At 40.3% G+C, this 20570-nt stretch overlaps 1 protein-coding gene across 4 annotated transcripts in view; it reads right to left on the minus strand.

The window, feature by feature from the left end:
- Nucleotides 1-6525: 6525 nt before the first annotated feature.
- The window catches only part of SLC38A5 (solute carrier family 38 member 5), a 42907-nt gene continuing 28862 nt past the window's right edge, over nt 6526-20570 (minus strand). For all 4 annotated transcript variants that reach the window (XM_070938070.1, XM_070938066.1, XM_070938068.1 and 1 more), the window contains 6 exons: nt 19743-19822; nt 17848-17948; nt 14403-14527; nt 13231-13375; nt 12216-12319; nt 6526-11828 (listed from right to left, as the gene is read on the minus strand). In XM_070938070.1, the coding sequence (XP_070794171.1) occupies nt 11724-11828; nt 12216-12319; nt 13231-13375; nt 14403-14527; nt 17848-17948; nt 19743-19822 (660 nt within the window). In that variant the 3' untranslated portion in view covers nt 6526-11723. The remainder of the gene's footprint in view (nt 11829-12215; nt 12320-13230; nt 13376-14402; nt 14528-17847; nt 17949-19742; nt 19823-20570) is intronic.

Consider the following 20570-nt stretch of genomic DNA (forward strand, 5'->3'; position numbering starts at 1 on the left):
AGAAACTAAAGTATTTGGTCCACAAAAATGCCCATACTCTCCTTAAAAGGTACAGATTGCTCAGACACGAATTCTATAGTTTTTCGATGTATAAAGTATTTATGTCCCATAAATAGAATATAAATGTTGTGCTTTATTTTTCTGATTAGAATTTAATAGGGGTGTGGAGCCTGAGGGTCTCAAAGAGGCCATTTGTGTCAAAATTGAACAGCTCTCTCTCAACAGGCTGGGGGCGGAGGGATATAGCATCATCTATCTCCAGTCTACAACACAGTCCTTTCAACAGTTCCAAGAAGGCTTCACGCCCATTTGCACCACTCAGGTGACCCTGATGACTCTGATAAACCTCCAGGTCAGAGGTGGGTTTCAGCAGGTTCTGACCAGTTCTGGAGAACCGGTAGCAGAAATTTTGAGTAGTTCGGAGAACTGGTAGTAAAAATTCTGACTGGCCCCACCCCCATCTATTCTCTGCCACCCAAGTTCCAGCTGATCAGTAGGAAATGGGGATTTTGCAGTAACCTTCCCCCAGAGTGGGGTGGGAATGGAGATTTTACAGTATCCTTCCCCTACCATGCCCACCAAGCCACACCCACAGAACTGCTGGTAAAAAAATTTGAAACCCACCACTGCTCCAGGTGGCCTTGACAGCTCACTACAAAAATGCAAATGACCAGCTGTCTGCAAGGAGTATAAATCCTTCCATTCCTCACCATCCAGTCAGAGCTGAATAAGCTTCTTAGATGAGAAGCCAAACATCTTCAGAGAAAACCCAAAAAGTCCAGCACCTATGGGACAACTGCTGCTAATCCATATTGGCAAGCATGGAATAGGTTAAAACCAGGGGTGGTATTCACTTACCTTCGCTACCGGTTCGCAAATATGAGCGTGCACGCAGATATTCTGTGACAGTGATGGCTAACCTTTTTGCCATCTGCGGGGTGGTCGCGTGCGTGCGTGCCCACACCCATAATTCTATGCACCCTGCCCCTCCCATGCATGCGTGTGACCCCATGCTCCCCCCGCTTTTGGCATGTGATGGCACGGTGGACCTGGTAGGCCTGTTTTTCGCCCTCCCCAGGCTCCAGAGACTTTCTAGGAGCCTAGGGAGGGCAAAAACAGTCTTCCCTACCACCCCCGGAGGCCCTCTGGAGGCTGGAAACAGCCCATTTCTTGACTTCTGGTGGGCCCAGAAGGCCCGAAAATCAGCTGGCCAGTGCGTGCATGCATGCTGGAGCTGAGCTAGGGGAACGCTCGCGTGCCCACCAATATGGCTCTGCGTGCCACCTGTGGCATACGTGCCATAGGTTCACCATCACAGTTCTATGGTATCTTATAATAATATCTTGTATTGCTCATATTATAGTAGGGAATTCATTGGTAAACCAGTGACTAATGATAAGTATAAAATGTAAGATAAATTTTCTTTTTCTTCTTAATTTGTATTTTTATTGTATTATACTTTCATTTTTAAAAAAATTAAGTTTAAAGATTGTTTTCTTACAAAAAATATTTTTAAAATGTATTTTTTTTGTTTATATCGCACCCTTATTATTTTTTAAAATTTCTTTAAATTATTTATTAAATCTCTGAAGGTGGCAAACATATCTAATACTTCTTCCTATTTTCCCCATAACAACAACAATCCTGTGAGGTAGGCTGGACTGCATGAGACTGACTGGCCCAAAGTCACCCAGCTAGCTTTCATGCTTAAGGCAGGACTAGAACTCAGTCTCCTAGTTTTTAGGTGGTGCCTTCACTTCTAAACCAATGTGACCGAATAGTAACCTAAGCAAAAGAATTATGAAATCATATTCAGTTCCTCATACTTTGGGGGATGGGGAGTGGATGAGATCATAAAACTGTCCAGAAAAGTATATACAGTACATATATTTTGTGAAATACATCCCTATGATTTCTCAATATTTAAATTTAAGGGAAGATTGCTCTCAGGGGCAGACATTGCTTGAAGTCCACTTCTCACTGTCTAATAATAATAGAGATGTAGTTGAGGGAGATAAATGGTATGGAAAGGAAGAGTGCATGCATGGTTGACTAAATAGACACTGATTGAAAGGTGTATGAAAGAAGAAACTTCATTTATTTATTAATCGTTTTGATTTATTAACTGGCACACCCTCATATAACGGAATACTGGCAGTTGAGAAATAAGAATGCTTCCCCATTTTCTGTACGGGTTTCAGAACCAAGACTTGTGGTATCATCTTTAAGCTTCTTTCTCATTGTTTCTAGCCAAGTGGATATGCTTCCAAACAATTTTTTTTAAACAATGCTTTTTGTAACCCATCTGCACATAAAGATGATGCTAGAAGTTGGTGCTGTGTATCATGCAATCTCATCATCATCATCAATGAACAATAAACATCAGTGTCTCAAAGGTACTTTTTCAAAAAAAAAAAAAGTAAGTGGATTATGGTTTTTCGTTGAGGAAGAGGTTTCACTTCTCATCCAAGAAGCTTCTTCAGTTCTGACTGGATGGTGGCGGAAGGAGGAATAGAAGGATTATATTCATTTTTAGTCATCTCATCATTAGCACTCTCTCTGAAAGTAGTTGAGGCCACTTGGGGGTTTACCTGTGTCCTCAGGGTCACCTGAATCAGAGTGCAAATGGTTGTGGGATCTTCTTGGAACTGCAGAAAGGACTGTGTTGTAAACAGGAGATAGTTGGTGTCGTGTACCTGCCCCTCTGTTGAGAGGGGGCTGTTCAATTGAATAGATACAAGATGAGAACCATTTGTTGCAGCTGTCAAAATCTTACCCAGATCCTCATGGTCTTCTACACGATGATCAAATTTGAAGAAGAGGCAAATTGGCTCTTTTCCCCACTGATTCAGTTCTCTATCTGAGTAGCTTGGTGTTTACATGAAGTAACTCAAGGTAGTCATGCCACAATTATCTTCTTAACTGTTTTTAGTCAATTTCTGATTTCAAGATAAAATTAGCTCTTATGATGTTAAACTGATAAATGATTTTGTTTATATTTGTTACAACTGAATGTTACTTTTAAGAAAATAATTGTATTATTTCTTTTTTCATACAATTCTTATATGATGTTTACATTTTGTACATTTTCAATATATTCCTTCTTTTTAATTATTTTCTTACAATAGATTTTTTTTTAAAGATAAATTATAAATAACTGGTATTTACATTGTCTTATCACTTCTACTGCCTACAGAGTGAGGATTGATAACTTTTGACCATTTAACGGAATTTTACTCAAGAGTAAAGAAGTCATCTAGTGCCCAAATTAAAGCTTTTTCCTGCTTCTATGAAAGTGACGATTGGCTACTGTGCTGTCCCACTCACTCATATGCACACGTAATGGTGGTTTAGTGGATTTATTAATATTGCCCAGCAGATCCCTTCACCAAAAATCAAGAACTGTCCCAATTAAGTCCAGCCAAAAGCAGATCAATGCTAGTCCACAGAGCAATGGCCAATGAGTCCACAAGGCACTTGAAAGTTTCCCAAACAGGATAAATCCACCAGGCAAAGTCAAAACCACAACCCAGGAGAGTTCATGAGGCAAGAAAAGTTCAGAGTTCACAAGGCACAGTCCAAAGTCAAGGCACGGTGTCAAAACCAAAGCAAGGCAGGAATCACCACGACCAGGAAACATACAGTTCAGAAATGAATACATTATTCCCAGCATCATCTCCACCTGTCTGCTGTGCTAAATAGCCAGCTCCTGGTGCAGCCCATCAAGAGGGATGCGGCTGCCTCCTCGGAAGTAGTCAAGCTGACCTTCACTGCTTCTGCCTTTCTCTATCCTACATGTTCTCCAATCAGGTGCAGAAGGCAGTTCCTGTTCCTCATCACTGACTGATTGCAGCTGTGTGCTTTCCCCACCTGAAGCCTCAGGGCTGCCCTATGGTAGCTATGCTTCAGCCAAATCACTCTCAGCTGGCTGCTCATCCAGTTTCTCTCCCATCGATCACTACTCCTCACTTGGACTTGAAACCCCAGCCTTGGAGACATTGGGCAACCCCTCCTGATGTGCCTGAGACTGGTTCATCTTCCTCCAAACTGACATTCAGACAGGCATCTGGAAAAGTGACTGGGGGAGTCATCATCACAGGAAAGGTGAGTGGACTGGATGCTCTCTTTCCTCCCAGGCTTAGCTCTCAATAGCAATTGTTGATGCGCTCCTTGCCTGCTGCAGTGACATCATTCTTACCTCAAAATGCTCAGGGTTAACCTCAAAATGCTCAGGAACTTTTCAATGATCCAGGCTTTCCTGACCACTCTTTACTGGATGCTCAAATAGTTAGTCACCAGCATCAGTTTTCCCAATCCTTCTCATCACATCATATCTAAAGAAGTCACAAATTCCCAACTTCTTTTTATTGGATGCTCTCATATCTTTGATACTTTATTCAATGGAGTTTTATATCTGCTGCCAAAGCTATTTCTTTTAAGTTTTTTTAAATATAGAAATAGGGTTTTAATTCTGTTTCCAGTGATGTGCAACCTGAGACAACTAATAGTTATCACAGAAGAGAGGGGTAAACTTTTTAAATAAATAACTAAAGAGTGACTGGATGAGGAACAGAATAACAGGAAGACTTCCAGACAGAACACGAGAACCATATTTAAGAGCCCTAAAAATCTTATCAAGGTCTTCAGGGTGAACGGCCTTCTACAGTATGATCAAATTTGGGGAAAACTGGCCTGTATTGGGTTCAGAGAGAAGCTGAGGAAGGAGGAGAGCTGGTGGTAATTGTTCAGGTGTCCTACAGAGTCAGACTTCGGGATGGGCACATTCAAGTGGAGACCTTGAATAATGGAAAAAATAAATATCTGAAATTCTACCAATCTCTCCATTTCTAACATCTTTGGCTCTATACACCACCACAACGGAGTTGGAATGAAACAAACACAATGTGCGTTAACTGCAGACTGTCAGCTTTAATTTGAGGGTATGTACATCCAACTCAGGTGACCGGTGTAGGACTTACAGCAGTTTGCATATGTGCCTCCCACTTGTTAAGGGACCAAAAATAATGGGACAGAATAATAATCATAAATCAAACTTTCCCTTCTTAATACTTGGTTGCAAATCCTTTGCAGTCAATCACAGCCTGAAGTCTGGAACGCACAGACATCACCAGACACTGGGTTTCATCCCTGGTGATGTTCTGCCAGGCCTCTACTACAACTGTCTTCAGTTCCTGCTTGTTCTTGGGGCATTTTCCCTTCAGTTTTGTCTTCAGCAAGTGAAATGCATGCTCAATGGGATTCAGGTCAGGTGATTGACTTGGCCATTGCATAACATTCCACTTCTGTCCTTTCAAAAACTCTTTGGTTGCTTTTGCAGTATGCTTTGGGTCATTGTCCATCTGCACTATGAAGTGCTGTCCAATGAGTTCTGCAGCATTTGGCTGAATGTGAGCAGATAATATTGCCCAAAACACTTCAGAATTCATCCTGCTGCTTTTGTCAGCAGTCACATCATCAATAAATACAAGAGAACCAGTTCCATTGGCAGCCATACATGCCCACGCCATGACACTACCACCACCATGCTTCATTGATGAGGTGGTATGCTTAGGATCATGAGCAATTCCTTTCCTTCTCCATACTCTTCTCTTCCGATCACTCTGGTACACGTTGATCTTGGTCTCATCTGTCCATAGGATCTTGTTCCAGAACTGTGAAGGCTTTGTTAGATGTTGTTTGGCAAACTCTAATCTGGCCTTCCTGTTTTTGAGTCTCACCAATGGTTTACATCTTGTGATGAACCCTCTGTATTCACTCTGGTGAAGTCTTCTCTTGATTGTTGACTTCGACACACATACACCTACCTCCTGGAGAGTGTTCTTGATCTGGCCAACTGTTGTGAAGGGTGTTTTCTTCACCAGGGAAAGTATTCTTCGGTCATCCACCACACTTGTTTTCCGTGGTCTCCCAGGTCTTTTGGTGTTGCTGAGCTCACTGGTGCATTCCTTCTTTTTGAGAATGTTTCAAACAGTTGTTTTGGCCACGCCTAATGTTCTTGCTATCTCTCTGATGGGTTTGTTTTGTTTCTTCAGCCTAATGATGGCTTGCTTCACTGATAGTGACAGCTCTTTGGATCTCATCTTGAGAGTTGACAGCAACAGATTCCAAATGCAAATAACACACTTGAAATGAACTCTGGGCCTTTTATCTGCACATTGTAATTGGGGTAATGAGGGAATATCACACACCTGGCCATGGAACAGCTGAGAAGCCAATTGTCCCATTACTTTTGGTCCCTTAACAAGTGGGAGGCACATATACAAACTGCTGTAAGTCCTACACTGTTCACCTGAGTAGGATGTACATACCCTCAAATTAAAGCTGACAGTCTGCAGTTAACGCACATTGTGTTTGTTTCATTCCAACTCCATTGTGGTGGTGTATAGAGCCAAAGATGTTAGAATTGTGTTGATGTCCCAATATTTCTGGACCTGACTGTATAAAACCCCCATGTCCAAGTCGGATAAAGAATTTCTAAATAATAAAAACAAATCGAATACACAGTACAAGGCCAACAGTTCTTTATTGAATACCAAAATTATACAAATACTGTGTCCTTATATCAAGTTCACATTTTGAATGTGTTCCCTCCTCCCTTAAATCTGAATCCCATTACTATTCCAAGCAGAAAGCCAGCCCCATTTAATGAAAAACGAAGAAGTAAAAAAGCTGAGGCCATCCAGATCCTAGTGGGGTAGAAGTGTTGCAGTGAGGTACTTATTTCATTTGGATAAGAAATTAAGGTGTGGATTTCCACAGGTCAGCGGAGAGTCAAAGTCTCCCAGAAGGTATCAGGTTTCCAAGCCAGGGGCTCAATTGTGAATTCTGCTCTACTAGATGTTCTACCTTGCATTCTCACTACTTTGAATTACAGCTGGGCTAGGAGGAAAAGGCTGCAGTTGCTAAGCCACCTCTCCCCACACTAGCAACTGCCTACTAGAATCATCCAACCATTATTGTTCCCTAATAGGCCTTCTATCACTGTAGTTTGGTGATGCTGTAAGCATGCTTCAAGTCATTAGTGAGGACATGACCTCAGTTTCTCCTCAGATGCTTACAAGCATGCATGTAGTGCAGGCAGCTGGCTGCAAGAAAGTTTGAAATAGCTGCACTGGAGTGTCAGCAGCAATTCTTTTCTAATGAATTTCTCTTTTACATGCTATTAGGACCTGTTTTGCATCTGACCACCTTATAGTGAGCTTGTGAATTCAAAGCTAGTAAGCCAAGAAAAGCAAAAAGCTCAGGCATTTATTTACCCATTAAACGGGAGCAGCATGACACTCAGTGGCATTGGTTCTGAAGAAGCACAGGTCAATTACATTGTGTGAAGTTGCTCCTCCTCAGAATCTGATAAACGATGAGCAGCAATAGGACAACCAGGTTCAGCAAAGGACGCCCCCCCCCCCTTTATGCAAAACTTCAATTTGAGTGTTTCTGCTTCCTATGTTGTACAAGCCACCCTCCACTTCAGAATTCTTCTACCTCCTTTGCCCTGTGTTCAGAAACAGATTTTGATATTGTGCTTGTTCTACAGATGAAGTTTGTTCCACAATTGGGAAGGATTAATTGAATATCACTCCAAGTAATGAATCTGTTTAGAATTTCAAAGTTCAATGTATATTACCAGATATGTAGCAGAAGATAAAGGTACCAAACATGGGGCTTACTTTGTAATACACTATACAAATTAAATAAACAGAATATTCTGGCCATGATTGTAAGTTTTGAGTACATTAGAAAGTATGATCTAAACAAAGTCTTATGACAATTTCTCATTCTAACAGGAAAAGACAAAATGAATGATGAAATAGATTATGGGGGGGGGGAAGCTAGGGGTGTTCCCTCTGGAATGACCAAAAAATTAAGGTAATATTGCTGAAATTGTTTGGATAATTATTATAATGTACTAGCAGGATTTCCAATGATTAGATCTCTATTTACAGACTCTATCTCAGCACATTTTAAACCATTTGAAGTTAACTCATGTATACTTTACAGATGGATGGGTGGGTGGAGGGAAAGCATTTAAAGAGGCACAGCCTTAGTAGTATTACTACCTTGGAACAATGCTCTCATTTTTGCTGAGCATATACACCCTTTTGTAAAGATACAAGCCACTTCTAATTTAATCTAAGTTTTCCATCTGTCAACTTTTAAAGGCAGAGAGCTGCTCCATGTACTGTCTAAGTATGTAGCAGCACAAATAATGAATATTGTTCTGAACAATATGTGTACCACATTGATGTATTTCTAAGAGCATTTCCTTTTCAAATTAGATCATCAGATTTATTTATTTATTTAGCATATCGCAATCAGCAGAGCAAAGCTACGATGTGCGATTTATGTTGCTCAGAAGAAAATGCATAACTATTATCTAAAGGAACTCATTATCATTCAATTAGGTCCTCCAGAATCTCATCTTCTCAATGGAAAGAAAATATTGAATCCTTAACAGTTCTTTAAGTAGAGATAGATAAACAAGCAGCAGCAAATAAAAGCTAAAAAAAAAATCTGAAGAATAAATGTAGATAATGCAGAACCTATTACATAAACTAGAGATAAGGTGGTCAAAGGAACTCTTCCATTCTCTTTCATTTTCAAAATCACACTGAGGTATTTGTGGTATAATAAGAGTCAAGATTAAGGGTCTTGTGCAGATGTCAGATCAAATTTGTTTTCTGTTTCAAAGGCTATGACCCAAGACAAAGGTTCAGCTTACAAGAGAATTTCTATAGAAAGAGGAACATTCCTGAGAGTTCTGACAGTGGACCAAGTTTAGATCTAACAGGCTTTCTTTCATTAGATAGTTTTTATCAGAGATGTCATATAAGTGCATTTAAAAAGATAACCTTTAAGTGTAAGCAAGCAATTAGCAATCAGGCATTGCTACAAGAAGTATTAACACTTGATGAAATGTACACCTAAAATAAAGAATAATTTTTGTCATTTCTGTATAAGGAAAAGATAAATAAAAAGGGGAATAAAATGCAGAAAGATACCAAATAACTAGAGATTTTTTAAAAAGATGAATAATGGAACAGAAATTGTCTTTGTCAGGCTAGGCTTACTACCTTCCTACCAAAAGATTTAGTTTCCACCCATTCACTGTCAAGGGACATGCAAAACTGCAATGAAAGATCCATAATTCAGGGGGTGTTTAATCTTCAGAATTATAGGACTAACGATTCACAGGAAAGTATCAACTTTCAACTTAAAAGCTTTTTTTAACACTTTTCCATGTTTTTACTATGACACCTTTTAACGTGACTAATTTCATGACTCAAAAAGGTGAATTACACATAAGCGTCTCAAAATACAAAAATAAAGTGGCATGTTCTGCTGGAATAGCAGTATTTAGTTTTGTTAAACTATCTTTACATGTAAGTGCTATTGTGGTGGGAAGGATGGGGAGAGAGAATATTTTTAAAAATTCTGAAAAGTGCAATTCAAAAGATTCATGTCAGTGACCATGAAGATGACAGGAAAGATATGTGTGGAAATACAGATGCAGTCTTACTTGTTAAATTCCTTAATAGTTTCATTGCACATAACAAAACTACACCTGTTCAGGCAGACGAAAGGTGATCCATGATTAGCAAAACCAACCTACCATTGTTCTCTAACTTCCACTTCAGTATCTCTGAATTGAAAAAAGCAGTAATTACATAGGGAAAATACTGGTGGACAAAGATTTAAGACATCATTGTACAGATGTTGGGGAAAAACAAAACTGGTGAGTCAGTTTCAAAGGAGAAAAATATCTAGGGATGCCTTGCTGACTTGTATCACACTTAAACTGGTCACTTAATTAATTTATTTTCTCAATTAACTCATTTTCACATACACACTGAGCACTAAACTAACTAGGTGGGTTTACGCAACATAGTAAAACCACAAAAAACTAATCATGTGTAGCATTTTATGCAAATTCAGCCATTAGATTTGTAATTGGCCTGGTTAAGTATATCGTGCAAATACAGGTAGTGCTCAACTTACAACACTTCACTTAGTGAACATTCGAAGTTACAACAGCACTGAACAAAGTGACTTATTTTTCACACTTATGACCATTGCAGCTATCCCATGGTCTCATGATTTATATTCGGACACTTGACAACTGACTCACATAAATGACAATCACATTTATGATTGTTGCAGTGTGCTGGGGTCATGTGATCACCTTTTACAAATCTTCTGACAAGCAAAGTCAATGGGAAAACCAGATTCACTTAACCATTTGTGTTACTAATTTAAAAACAAATATGGCAAGAAAGGTCATAAAATGGGGCAAAACTCACTTAGCAAATTTCTCACTAAGCAACATAAATTTTGGCCTCAATTGTGGTTGTAAGTTGAGGACTACCTGTACAGACTCTGTTAGTATTTTTTTTCCTAGTGTCTTTTCAACAATTTTCAATCCAGGCTCTTATCGCTTTGCATTATCAGCACCATTTGAAGTTAACCAAGCCAATAAGAACAGATTCAGCCATAAGAGCAGATTCACATTCAGATACTTCAGAAATGGAATCCTAAACTCAGATGCAGCACTTAGAAATTTAATCCCTGCGGCCCAGGGAGATGCACCAATGGGAAATCACCAGATGGTGTTGTAGTGTATGTAGAATTAACTTTTCTGGATAGCCTCAGAAAAAAACCTAGCATCGTTCAGAGACAGGAGACAGCAAACAACATTCTCCCATAATTTGAGGGACTTGCTTTCCCCTCCCACTAGCAGGGAGTTGTTGAGTCTCCTGCTGTACCGACATGATCCATTCTGCTCTGCCTCTTTAGGTGGGAGAAAATTTCCAGGATTCCGGGGTCCCTAGTTCTCCTTCCTCCCTCGATTCCCAGACCTCATCTGTGTCAGAAAAACCTGGAATCGTGGCATGGGTTAAACAGGCATTAGGATGACTATGTTATTTATATTCTTTGGTCTGGTAGCCAGGTCGAAATTAAATAAGAGCAAATAAATTAGATTGTCTGTTGCTTTGATCACACCCATCCAGGCATGGCATTTCCTTCGCTGTCAGTTGGTATCATTGCTGCGGTCTTAAGTGATATCAGGCAGGAGACTGAGTGATATCAGACACTATGCCTCCATAGCAACCAGCCCCCACCCTCTTCCATGTTGGATAACAAAGGATAAGGAGTCACAATCAAGACATCCTTTGGTTCAGTGACAAATGAGGACAAACCAGCCTGAAATTCCTTCCATGGCAATGGAGGTGAAGGAGGAAGAGGAGAATGGGGGGAAAAAAGCCAAAATAAGCCTTGTTGAGAGGCAGCACAATAATCCTGGGCAAAGAAAACCCAAACCAAACCCCCCATGTGGTTTTGCCGAGACATGCAATTGTTGGTGATGGCACAATATTGCCAGGGAGAAAAAAAAAATGAAGGCCAGGAAAATAATGCTGCTACCATAGGAGCCAGCAAAATGAAGGGAGCTTAAATTCAGAGGCTCTGATTTAGAGGCCTAGATCTTAGAAGGGCTGTAGTGAAGCCCCGGAGATGTTCCAAATTACTCTGCATTGCCATAGCACCAAAGGGGTGGCTTCCAACACTTCTCCAAAGTGATGGACAGGTAATTATGGTGTCTCCAGGATGAGTGAGGATAAACAGCAAAAGGCACCACTGTTTCGCTGGCACTGAATGGTCTCCCTGGTTAGAACCACCTGGTCTCTTGGGGTGAGGAGTGGGCTTCGCTAGTGACTCACTCCAGAACTCTTCCCTGTGGTTACCCAGTCGACGATGATAAAAGTGAGGCTCATCACCATGAAAATGAAACCAAGGGCAGCAAAACACGCAGCCTGTGGAGGAAGAAAGGCATTCATGAATCAGTATTCCTCGTAATAATCTTCTCTTTTTTCAGTTTTCAGGAGGGAACAAGAGGACCCCTAAGCCCCCAGGAACCCAAACAAAATCTCTAAGAAAACATTCCTTATCCCATCTGTCCAGCAACTTCCCAACCACCTTGGGTTCAACAGCCTTAGCTTCCAAAAATGCCTCTCCATGCCTCCATGCTAATTCTGGGCGCAAAACTACCACCTCATCTTGTTGCAGTGATTAAAGATTGAGAAAATCAAAGGAGCCTGGACAGAAACCCACATTCCCGAATAAGCTCCAATCTGATGGCCTCTTGCACTAAGCCTTTAAGAAAGCCTTTGTCCAATTCTCTAGTAGCCAATAGCCAATACCTGGATTTTGGGTCTTGATCGTAGTGGTTCTTTTTCATTGGGGATAATTCGGATGTAGAAAATGCTAGGAAGGATGAAGATGAGACTGGGGGCTGATGTGGCGCCTGAGAAAAAAATACACAATGTTGTGAATAACCACCCAGCATTCACAATGCGACAGCTCCCCTCTCAGCCCTAATACCAGATTGGCTCAGATACACCTAATACATATCGTTCCCTAGTTATGGGCTTTGGCGCTATGCAAAAGCAAAATCTCCCCTTTCCCTCTTTCTCCAGGAGAACTTGGGATTTTGGGGGCAAGGAAGACTACCTTGACATTGATTGACAATGGAGAAGAGAAAGCAAAGATCATTCTTCTTCACTTCCCAATTAATCCTTGGAACTTGCAGAAAATAAAAAAAGAAATCATGAATTGAAATGAAATTGAATTGTAAATCAAATAAATTGAATCAGAAACGGAAAAATCTGATGCACAGATCTTATTTCTTGGCTGGAAATAAAATAAAGGCGTAGTTAGAACTACAAAAAGCTCAATCATTGTTTTATGTGTGCACAGTTTAAAGGCATGTCTTTTCTGTTGGTTTGAACCAAACAGAGATTCCGCCCTACTGATCGCTTAAAAGCGAGATACTTTTGTTGGTAGCAGATCAGCGCCATCTTGTGGTCTGAATGAATTCTTATTTTACTTCAATATATTCTGTTAAGACATTGTTCCCTATTCAACTGATTGCAGTTACTGGATCCCTACTTAATGCTAGGCAAAGACTTCCATAGTCAATGTATGCAAGATTTTCAATATATTCTTTTAAACAAACCATAGTTCAAATGAATGCAATGTGTGAACTTGACTATTACATGTTTCATGTTAGTGAAGAATGAAGAGGCTACCTGTTCCTAGAACTGGGTTGCTGAGAATTCTGTTCATTCAGCTCATGAAAATATCCAATACAGTATTGGCAGTAAATCCACTGCTACAGTTCAATCTCACATAGGTAGAAAAGTGTCCTATGCTTACCAATTACTCCAAAAATATCCTTGATGTTTGGCACAAAAATGACAAGGAGGTTGACAATGAAAAGTAGGCAGAAGGCAATGATGACGTGACGGATCCAACTGAAATCTTTCTTGGGGAATAGCAAGTGCTGGATGGCTCTGCGGATCTAGGAATACAGGGTGGCTTTAGCAAAGAGATTTATGTAGAGAGATACCTGCTTTACATATATAAATAATTGTCGATTTGGAAATTGAAGTATACTATTTGGTTCACACAACATCCTTTTCCCATGATTAACTGAATCTTAGTTTAGTCAATTACAGGTAGTTTAGTTAGTTTAGTTTAGACCACAGTTGGGATTGGCAAATCAGCCATTAAGTGAAGTGGTCACTAAATGAAACTGCGACTATACTTATGATCTTACTTCAGCTTTCCTTTGTTTTACAGACCTGAGGTCATAAATGTGAGGCTTGGTTGCAAAGTTACTTTTTCATTCTGTTGTAATTACAAACAGTTGTTGTACATGGCAGTCACTAAGCAAGGACTATTAATTTTCTGGGCTGGACCACAAATCAGATACCTTCAGTTCATAGGCTAGGCTACTATTTGGTGATTTACTATTTGGTGGTGCAGTTTGTTATCTCAAAACATTCCTGGTTAACCGCTTTCCTAAACTTATGGCACTTCAGAGGAAGCATAGTTAACTTGAAAACGATATAAAGTTTCATTACTTCTTCTCCATTCACGTTTCTTATTGCAGATAACAATTTAGCCTATCTTGCAGAGCTATCATTATGAAAATACTCTACACGAAGCTGCTTGTATCATTCTAATAAACTACAATGGTTGTTTGCATTTTATTATTAGCCTTTCTGCCTTTTGGCTGTTTATGTCTCAGGGTAAGAATTAAGGCCCTTGATTACAATGACCTTACAATGCAGAAATAGGATGGGAAAAGAAAGCAGGAGAAAACATGGCAAGAATATTTGTAAGTATTGTGCTCCACAAATTTAGACACAATAAAAATTATATAGACCCATTCCCATTATGAGTGGCTTAAATTTGCCAATTCCAAATTTGACACTCGAGTTGAAGAGCAGAAAAGAGAGCAATCACACAGAGCTCGCTGACCTGGGATTAAGGAGGCGTGGTGGTAAACTACTATAAGATACAATGGGAGAGAAAGATCTTACCGGGAACAGAACCACTGGCACAGTGAGGGTCACAGCTAGGAGTACAGCCAATCGCACAGAAAGTATAAGCTTGTCTAGAGGGTCAACTTTGATGTAGGTATGCAACATCTCTGCTTCAACATTCCCTGGCAAAAACAGAAGGAAGGCATTTAGATATAAGAAAGAAGGAGGCTGTAGAATAGGTGTGGAATACTTGTGGCTCAGAACTACAGGTGTTCCCTTAATTTCCTTTGGAGGGGTGTCTATGGAATCCCCTTTGGATCAGGTTACTGAAAGTTCATTCTCCCATTCTTTTGAGACGAGGAACAGAACAAAATTTTCATGCAAACCCTGAAGTATGTAGTCACAGCTCAACAAATAAACAGAGAAAGAAACTCTCCAAACTCAGTCTTGCTGACATATGAGATGCAACCCCAATCCCTCTGTGGCCCTCTGCCCCAGCCTCAATATTACTTATGACCCTTGACCATTAAAAGGCCGCTCCTCTTTAAGATTTTGGGGAAAAAAAGGAACAAAACTCCCAGGTCTTTAACTCTCCTGTAATTTTTATATACAGTAGTGGCCAAAATTGTGGAAACCTTTTGAGAAAAGTGTATTTTCTAAAACTAGCTTTTTTTGGAGTAGTACCATAAAATTATGTATCAATGGAAAGATAATTTAATCAAGAATGTAATACAATAACTTTTATGAAGGATTTGCTATTAGAATAGAAGTTACAGTATAAAGAAGAAAAGTGAAACACGTAGAAAAAAACAAGATATACAAAAATTATCACCATGTCAGTTAATACTTAGTTGGGTAACCTTTAGCATGAATTACAGTTTTACAATGTCTTCCCATGGAGTGAACCAAGTCTTTTAGTTCTGCAGGTGTTATAATGTGAAGCCAAGATTGAATGATTGCTTCTATTAACTGGGTTTTATTGCTAGGTCGCTTCTGACTAACAAGTTTCTTTAGTCGGCTCCATAGATTTTCAATTGGGTTAAGGTCTGGGCTATTCCCAGGCCATTCCAACAGTGGAATATAATTATCTTGAAACTCCCAAAAAAAGTAGTGTTATTAGCCATCAAATCTCAAAAATACTTTTCCCAAAATGTTTCCACAATTTTGGCCACTACTGTGTAACCCTGGGATTTAAGAGAATATTTTCAGACACTAGCACTTCCAGATGAGGCTCTGGAATCATGGGATCTTTACAAGCATTGTAAACAAACACAACTTCCACTGTAGCTTTTGCATATTCTGCCCTTCTCTGATCTTTTACTTCTTCATTAAGTAAAGCAACTTCTTCATGTAGTTGCTACCCTCTGCAAATCAATACAAGCTTGGCCTGTTTCAGGGGTTCCACTGTATTAAAAAGATATTGATAAAATGTATAAATGGTTTAGAATTTCAATTGCCTTAATATATGGTAACTGTATATGGGTTTCCCCTACTTGTTCTTCACCTATGCTTAAAAATGTGTTTAAAATCCAAATGTCCTGTTTTAATTTGATGTTCTTTGTTATATTAATTCCCCAGAGACAAAGTGTTTAAATGTCAATGTTCTTGGTACAAGTTTTAAAAACACAACTACTGCTCTTGTTACACAAGGTTCAGAAAGGTGTATTTTTAGTTGGAGAATGAAAGGCACCAGACACTTCACTGAATACTCATGAACGTCTCACTGCAAAGTCCGTGAGATATGGATGTGAGTGATCTGCAGTATCTTTCCTATCCTCTTTTAAAAGGACTATGTATTTTTAATTGGTAATGTGAGGAACGGTTCAAATAGAAACATCCTCAAGAAACAAATTCAGTCTGTGTGCTGCCTTTTTAGTCCAAAGATGGAACTACATGGAGAATGATCAGAACAAGAAATGTCTTAGAAACCAGCTGGAAGCAGGTCATGTTGCCATTGGATCTGACAGTTATGATATATACACATTCTTAAGAGGGTATTTTTATCCTATTGCTTGCATGTTAAAAAAATCCCCATGACATATGTACTCCTTTTATTTCAGCTTTTGCACAGAAAAAGAAGATACCAAGGGAGGAAGCATAACATACAAAAATACTAAGAGCCTTGGTGGTGCAGCAGACTAAGTGCTGTTATGTAGCACTTAGCTGCCAGCTGCCTGCAATTAATGCGAGTTCAAATCTCACCAGGCTCAAGGTTGACTCAGCCTTCCATCCTTCCGAGATAGGTAAATTGAGGACCCGGATTGTGGGGGCAATAAGATGACTTTGTAGAAACACCGCTTATGGGGGGCCAAAAGCCCTAATAAGCAGGTATATACAAAAGAACGAAGGCTATTGCTATAAGTGCATTGTAAGCCACCCTGAGTCTTCGGAGGAGGGCGGCATATAAATTGAACTAATAAATAAATAAATAAATAAAAATATAAATAAAAATATAAATTATATATAGCTTATCCAATATAAAAAGAAGTATTTCACATCTCTACAGAAGTGTGACTTCTGAAATGGGCTTCTGAAATGTTCCTCTCCTTTCCAAATATGTTCCTATTGGGGAAGGGTAGTCCATTAGAGATAGCTGTTCTGAAATACCCGACTCAACCAATGCAAATGGGAATTCATTTCTTCTCTCAAATGTCATGAGAAAGAGCTCTGTGAAGCCAGCTGAGAAATCTCTTCCATCCTTGGAGAGGGAAGAAGATCCATTTACGACATTTTTGCTTCTTAAAGAAAGTTGAAGGGTATAGGTCAGTGATGGCTAACCTTTTTGCCGTCGCATGGCAAAAGCAGGGGGAGCAGGGAAGGGTGTCGCGTGTGTGCATGCCCACACCCATAATTCAATGCCCCCCGCGCTCCCCTCGCTTTTAGCACATGACGGCAAAAAAGTTATCGGTGGGCTCGGCAGGCCCATTTTTCGCCCTCCCCAAGCTCCAGAGTCTTTCTTGGAGCCTGGGGAGGGTGAAAACGGCCTTCCCCACCCATCCCGGAGGCCCTCTGGAGGCCGGAAATGGCCCATTTCCCGACTTCCAGTGGGCCCAGAAGGCCCAAAAATCTGCTGGCCAGCCATGCATGTGCACTGGAGCTGAGCTAGGCAACGCTCGCGTGCCCACAGATATGGCTCCATGTGCTACCTGTGGCACGCATGCCATAGGTTTGCCATCATGGGTATAGGTAGTAGATATTTTTTCCTTCCATGATTTTCATGGAAAATTTAAAAAATCCTCTCAGTTCTATTACATGTTTTAATCAGAGAAAATATTAGTTATTTTTAATTGCTTTATGCTTATACCTTGTCTCTTTTATTTCCAGTCTGTCTTCTGCATATATAAATGGAAGGACTACAATCAAAGACAACATGTAACAATTAAGCATCATACCTCTTGTAGCCATGGAGGTCAACCAAAGAGGGAAATTCTTCCTTTCCTGTGTATGAAAGAGAATTAAGTGGCACCCCCAATAGTACCTCCTGAGAGGAACTGTCCCTTACCATAAAAGGTGAGGTAACCAAAGATAGCTGTCAGCAGATACATGGAAAACATGGCCAGGATGGAGACATTGGCTACATTCTGCATTCGACGCTTTGAAGCCCTAAGCAAGACACAAATTTCAGACCTCATTAAAACTTAATTAGGTCTCCAGTTCCTTCACAGAATGGATGAGTGAGTTGGTAGACCAAATCAGAAGTTTGAGCTTCTAATCTTTGCTGCTGAAACCTACCAAGTCCTCAAGTGTGCTCCCACGAGGGCCTCCTTCCAAAGAGAGGCCTTGCGGGAACCTAAAGGGCCATGCTACATGTTTCTACTCCATTCCATAACCCCAGATCTGCATTCTACCTGGTACTATATCGAAATCCAGAAATTCAAATTACTATTCCAGAATCAAGGGTAGTTTACCAAACTGCTAGCCAGAGGCTTTATTTTCTGCAGGGAACAATGCATCTTCAGCTTCTTGTAAGCAAGTCCTTCATCTTCTCCTCAGTGCCTGCTAGATTTGCCCTCCACATCAGTGTTTCAGTGAACAAAACACACAATCCACAGTCCCATTAACAATCCCTCTGCTTGTTCTTGGAATTCAGCCAGGGTGGAAAGTGGGGTCCAAATGACAGTGTTCAATAGCTGTTGCCCATCTAGGCTTTGCCATGCTTTCTTTTCTTTTTCCATTTATAAAATAAAACACCCACAAAGCAGGAAAAATGAACTAGTTGTCTTTGGACTGATAGCACTTAAGACTTCACTGTTTGGAAATCCCCCAACAGTTATTGCAGGTTATGTACATTTACCTTGAAAGAACAGGGGGGAATACCCTCCATTTTATTACCCTTTCTATCACCAGTGCATACTTTGCTGGCCTATTTCTGATCTGCATTTCACAATCTTGAGCTTGGTCCATCTGGCCACAACTCTGGATTTTTGAGATCCTGCTGCATCTCTCAGCAACAAACTACATGTGAGGCATGAAGCTGCTGCTTACCTGACAAAGACCACTGTAGTTTTATTTTTATTTTTTTAGTGCAAGAGACATTTTGGTAGATGTTATACAAAAACACCACATCCTGAACAATTTCGTTTCGTTTCGTCAAATCACTGGGGGATCGGGGCTATCTTTCTCAGGGAATAATGACACTTCCCCCAAAGTCATGACCACCCATACAATGACTGAAGCAGATGTGTGGGGCTTGCTGTGATGATGTGACATCTGGGTGTGAAAGCACTAGCCCCCAATAACCTCCCAAGTTTAAGAAGATGGATTTTGCTCTCCTGTGTTTCTTCCATTCTATCTTCCTGTTGTCCCACCATAATTGAGCCTTTGAGCCTTTTCCAATGTATTATCCTCAAATCTGCTGTAACAATAATTCCCATAATCCCTAACAGATTAGGGACAACAGACATTGTAGATCACAAATCTGAAAGATATAACACTGGAAAACTAGGAATAGTGCAGCTAACCATGTCTGTTTCTTCCCCATCCAGCACTGCCCTTCCCACTTTTCATTGGGAACATGACTAAGTGAATCTATGAGTCGTAGTGGTGCAGTAGTTAAGAGTGCAGTACTGTAGGCTATTTCTGCTGACTGCTGGTTGCCTATAATTTGGCAGTTCAAATCTAACCAGGCTCAAGATTGACATAGCCTTCTCTCCTTCTGAGGCGGGTAAACTGAGCATCCAGATTGTTGGGGGAAATATGCGGACTCTGTAAACTGCTTAGAGAGGGCTGTAAAGCACTGTAAAGCGGTATATAAGTCTAAGTCTAAGTGCTATTGCTATTTTTTAGCATTTTTTTCTCCACAAAGTTCAAATTATTTTGCATATTGTCCTTCTGCTATTCCACATATTCTTTCAGAAAATTCAGAACCTTTCCATTGATGCTGTCAAGTTTTCTCACCTGCGCAACTCGGTGTAAATAGGAAGCACTTCTGGATGGCAAACAAAGGCAAATGCCAAGATGGGGATTGCGTACGCAGTCTAGAAAAAGAAAAAGAAAAACAGTTCAGTTTTTGTTCTAAGCAAAAACTTAGGGAGGCCGGTAGAAGGTGATCCTGCAAATACCCCGGGCCCATGCCATGAAGGGCTTTATAGGTGAATACCAGCACCTTGAAGCGGATCCGGAGGACCACCGGCAACCAGTACAGCTCGCGTAATAGTGGTGTTATATGGGAGTAGCAGGACGCACTCGTAAGTACTCGCGCAGCCACATTCTGGACCAGTTGGAGCCTCCAGGTGCACCCCAAGGGCAGCCCCAAGTAGAGGGCATTGCAGTAATCCAACCGAGAGATAATGAGAGCATGAGTGACCGTACGGAGGGCGTCCCTGTCTAGAAAAGGGCGTAACTGGTGCACCAGGCGAACCTGTGCAAATGTCCCCCTTGTCACGGCTGTTAGATGGTCCACTAAAGACAGCCGTGAATCGAGGAGGACGCCAAGATTATGAACCCTTTCCGAGGGAGCAAGACACATAAGACACACATATATTGATTATGAGTAAATACAGAGCAGTAGAACTATTTTACTGAAAATCTTATTAGTAAAATTAGAAAGCAGGGTTTGTTTTTATAAATGTATATTGTAATTTTGAATTATTAATAAATTACAGTATATATTTTTACAGGAAAAATGGGAACAAGAAAATCCTATCAATTGTTTTTTCTACCTCTATCAACTTCAGTTTCTTCCTGATTTGTTATATAAGTACACAACCTGCTACATGTACCCCT

The sequence above is a fragment of the Pituophis catenifer genome, unplaced genomic scaffold (genome assembly GCF_029215685.1).
Source record: "Pituophis catenifer annectens isolate HBS135680 unplaced genomic scaffold, rPitCat1.0.hap2 SCAF_2, whole genome shotgun sequence".
NCBI classification, from domain to species: Eukaryota; Metazoa; Chordata; class Lepidosauria; order Squamata; family Colubridae; genus Pituophis; species Pituophis catenifer.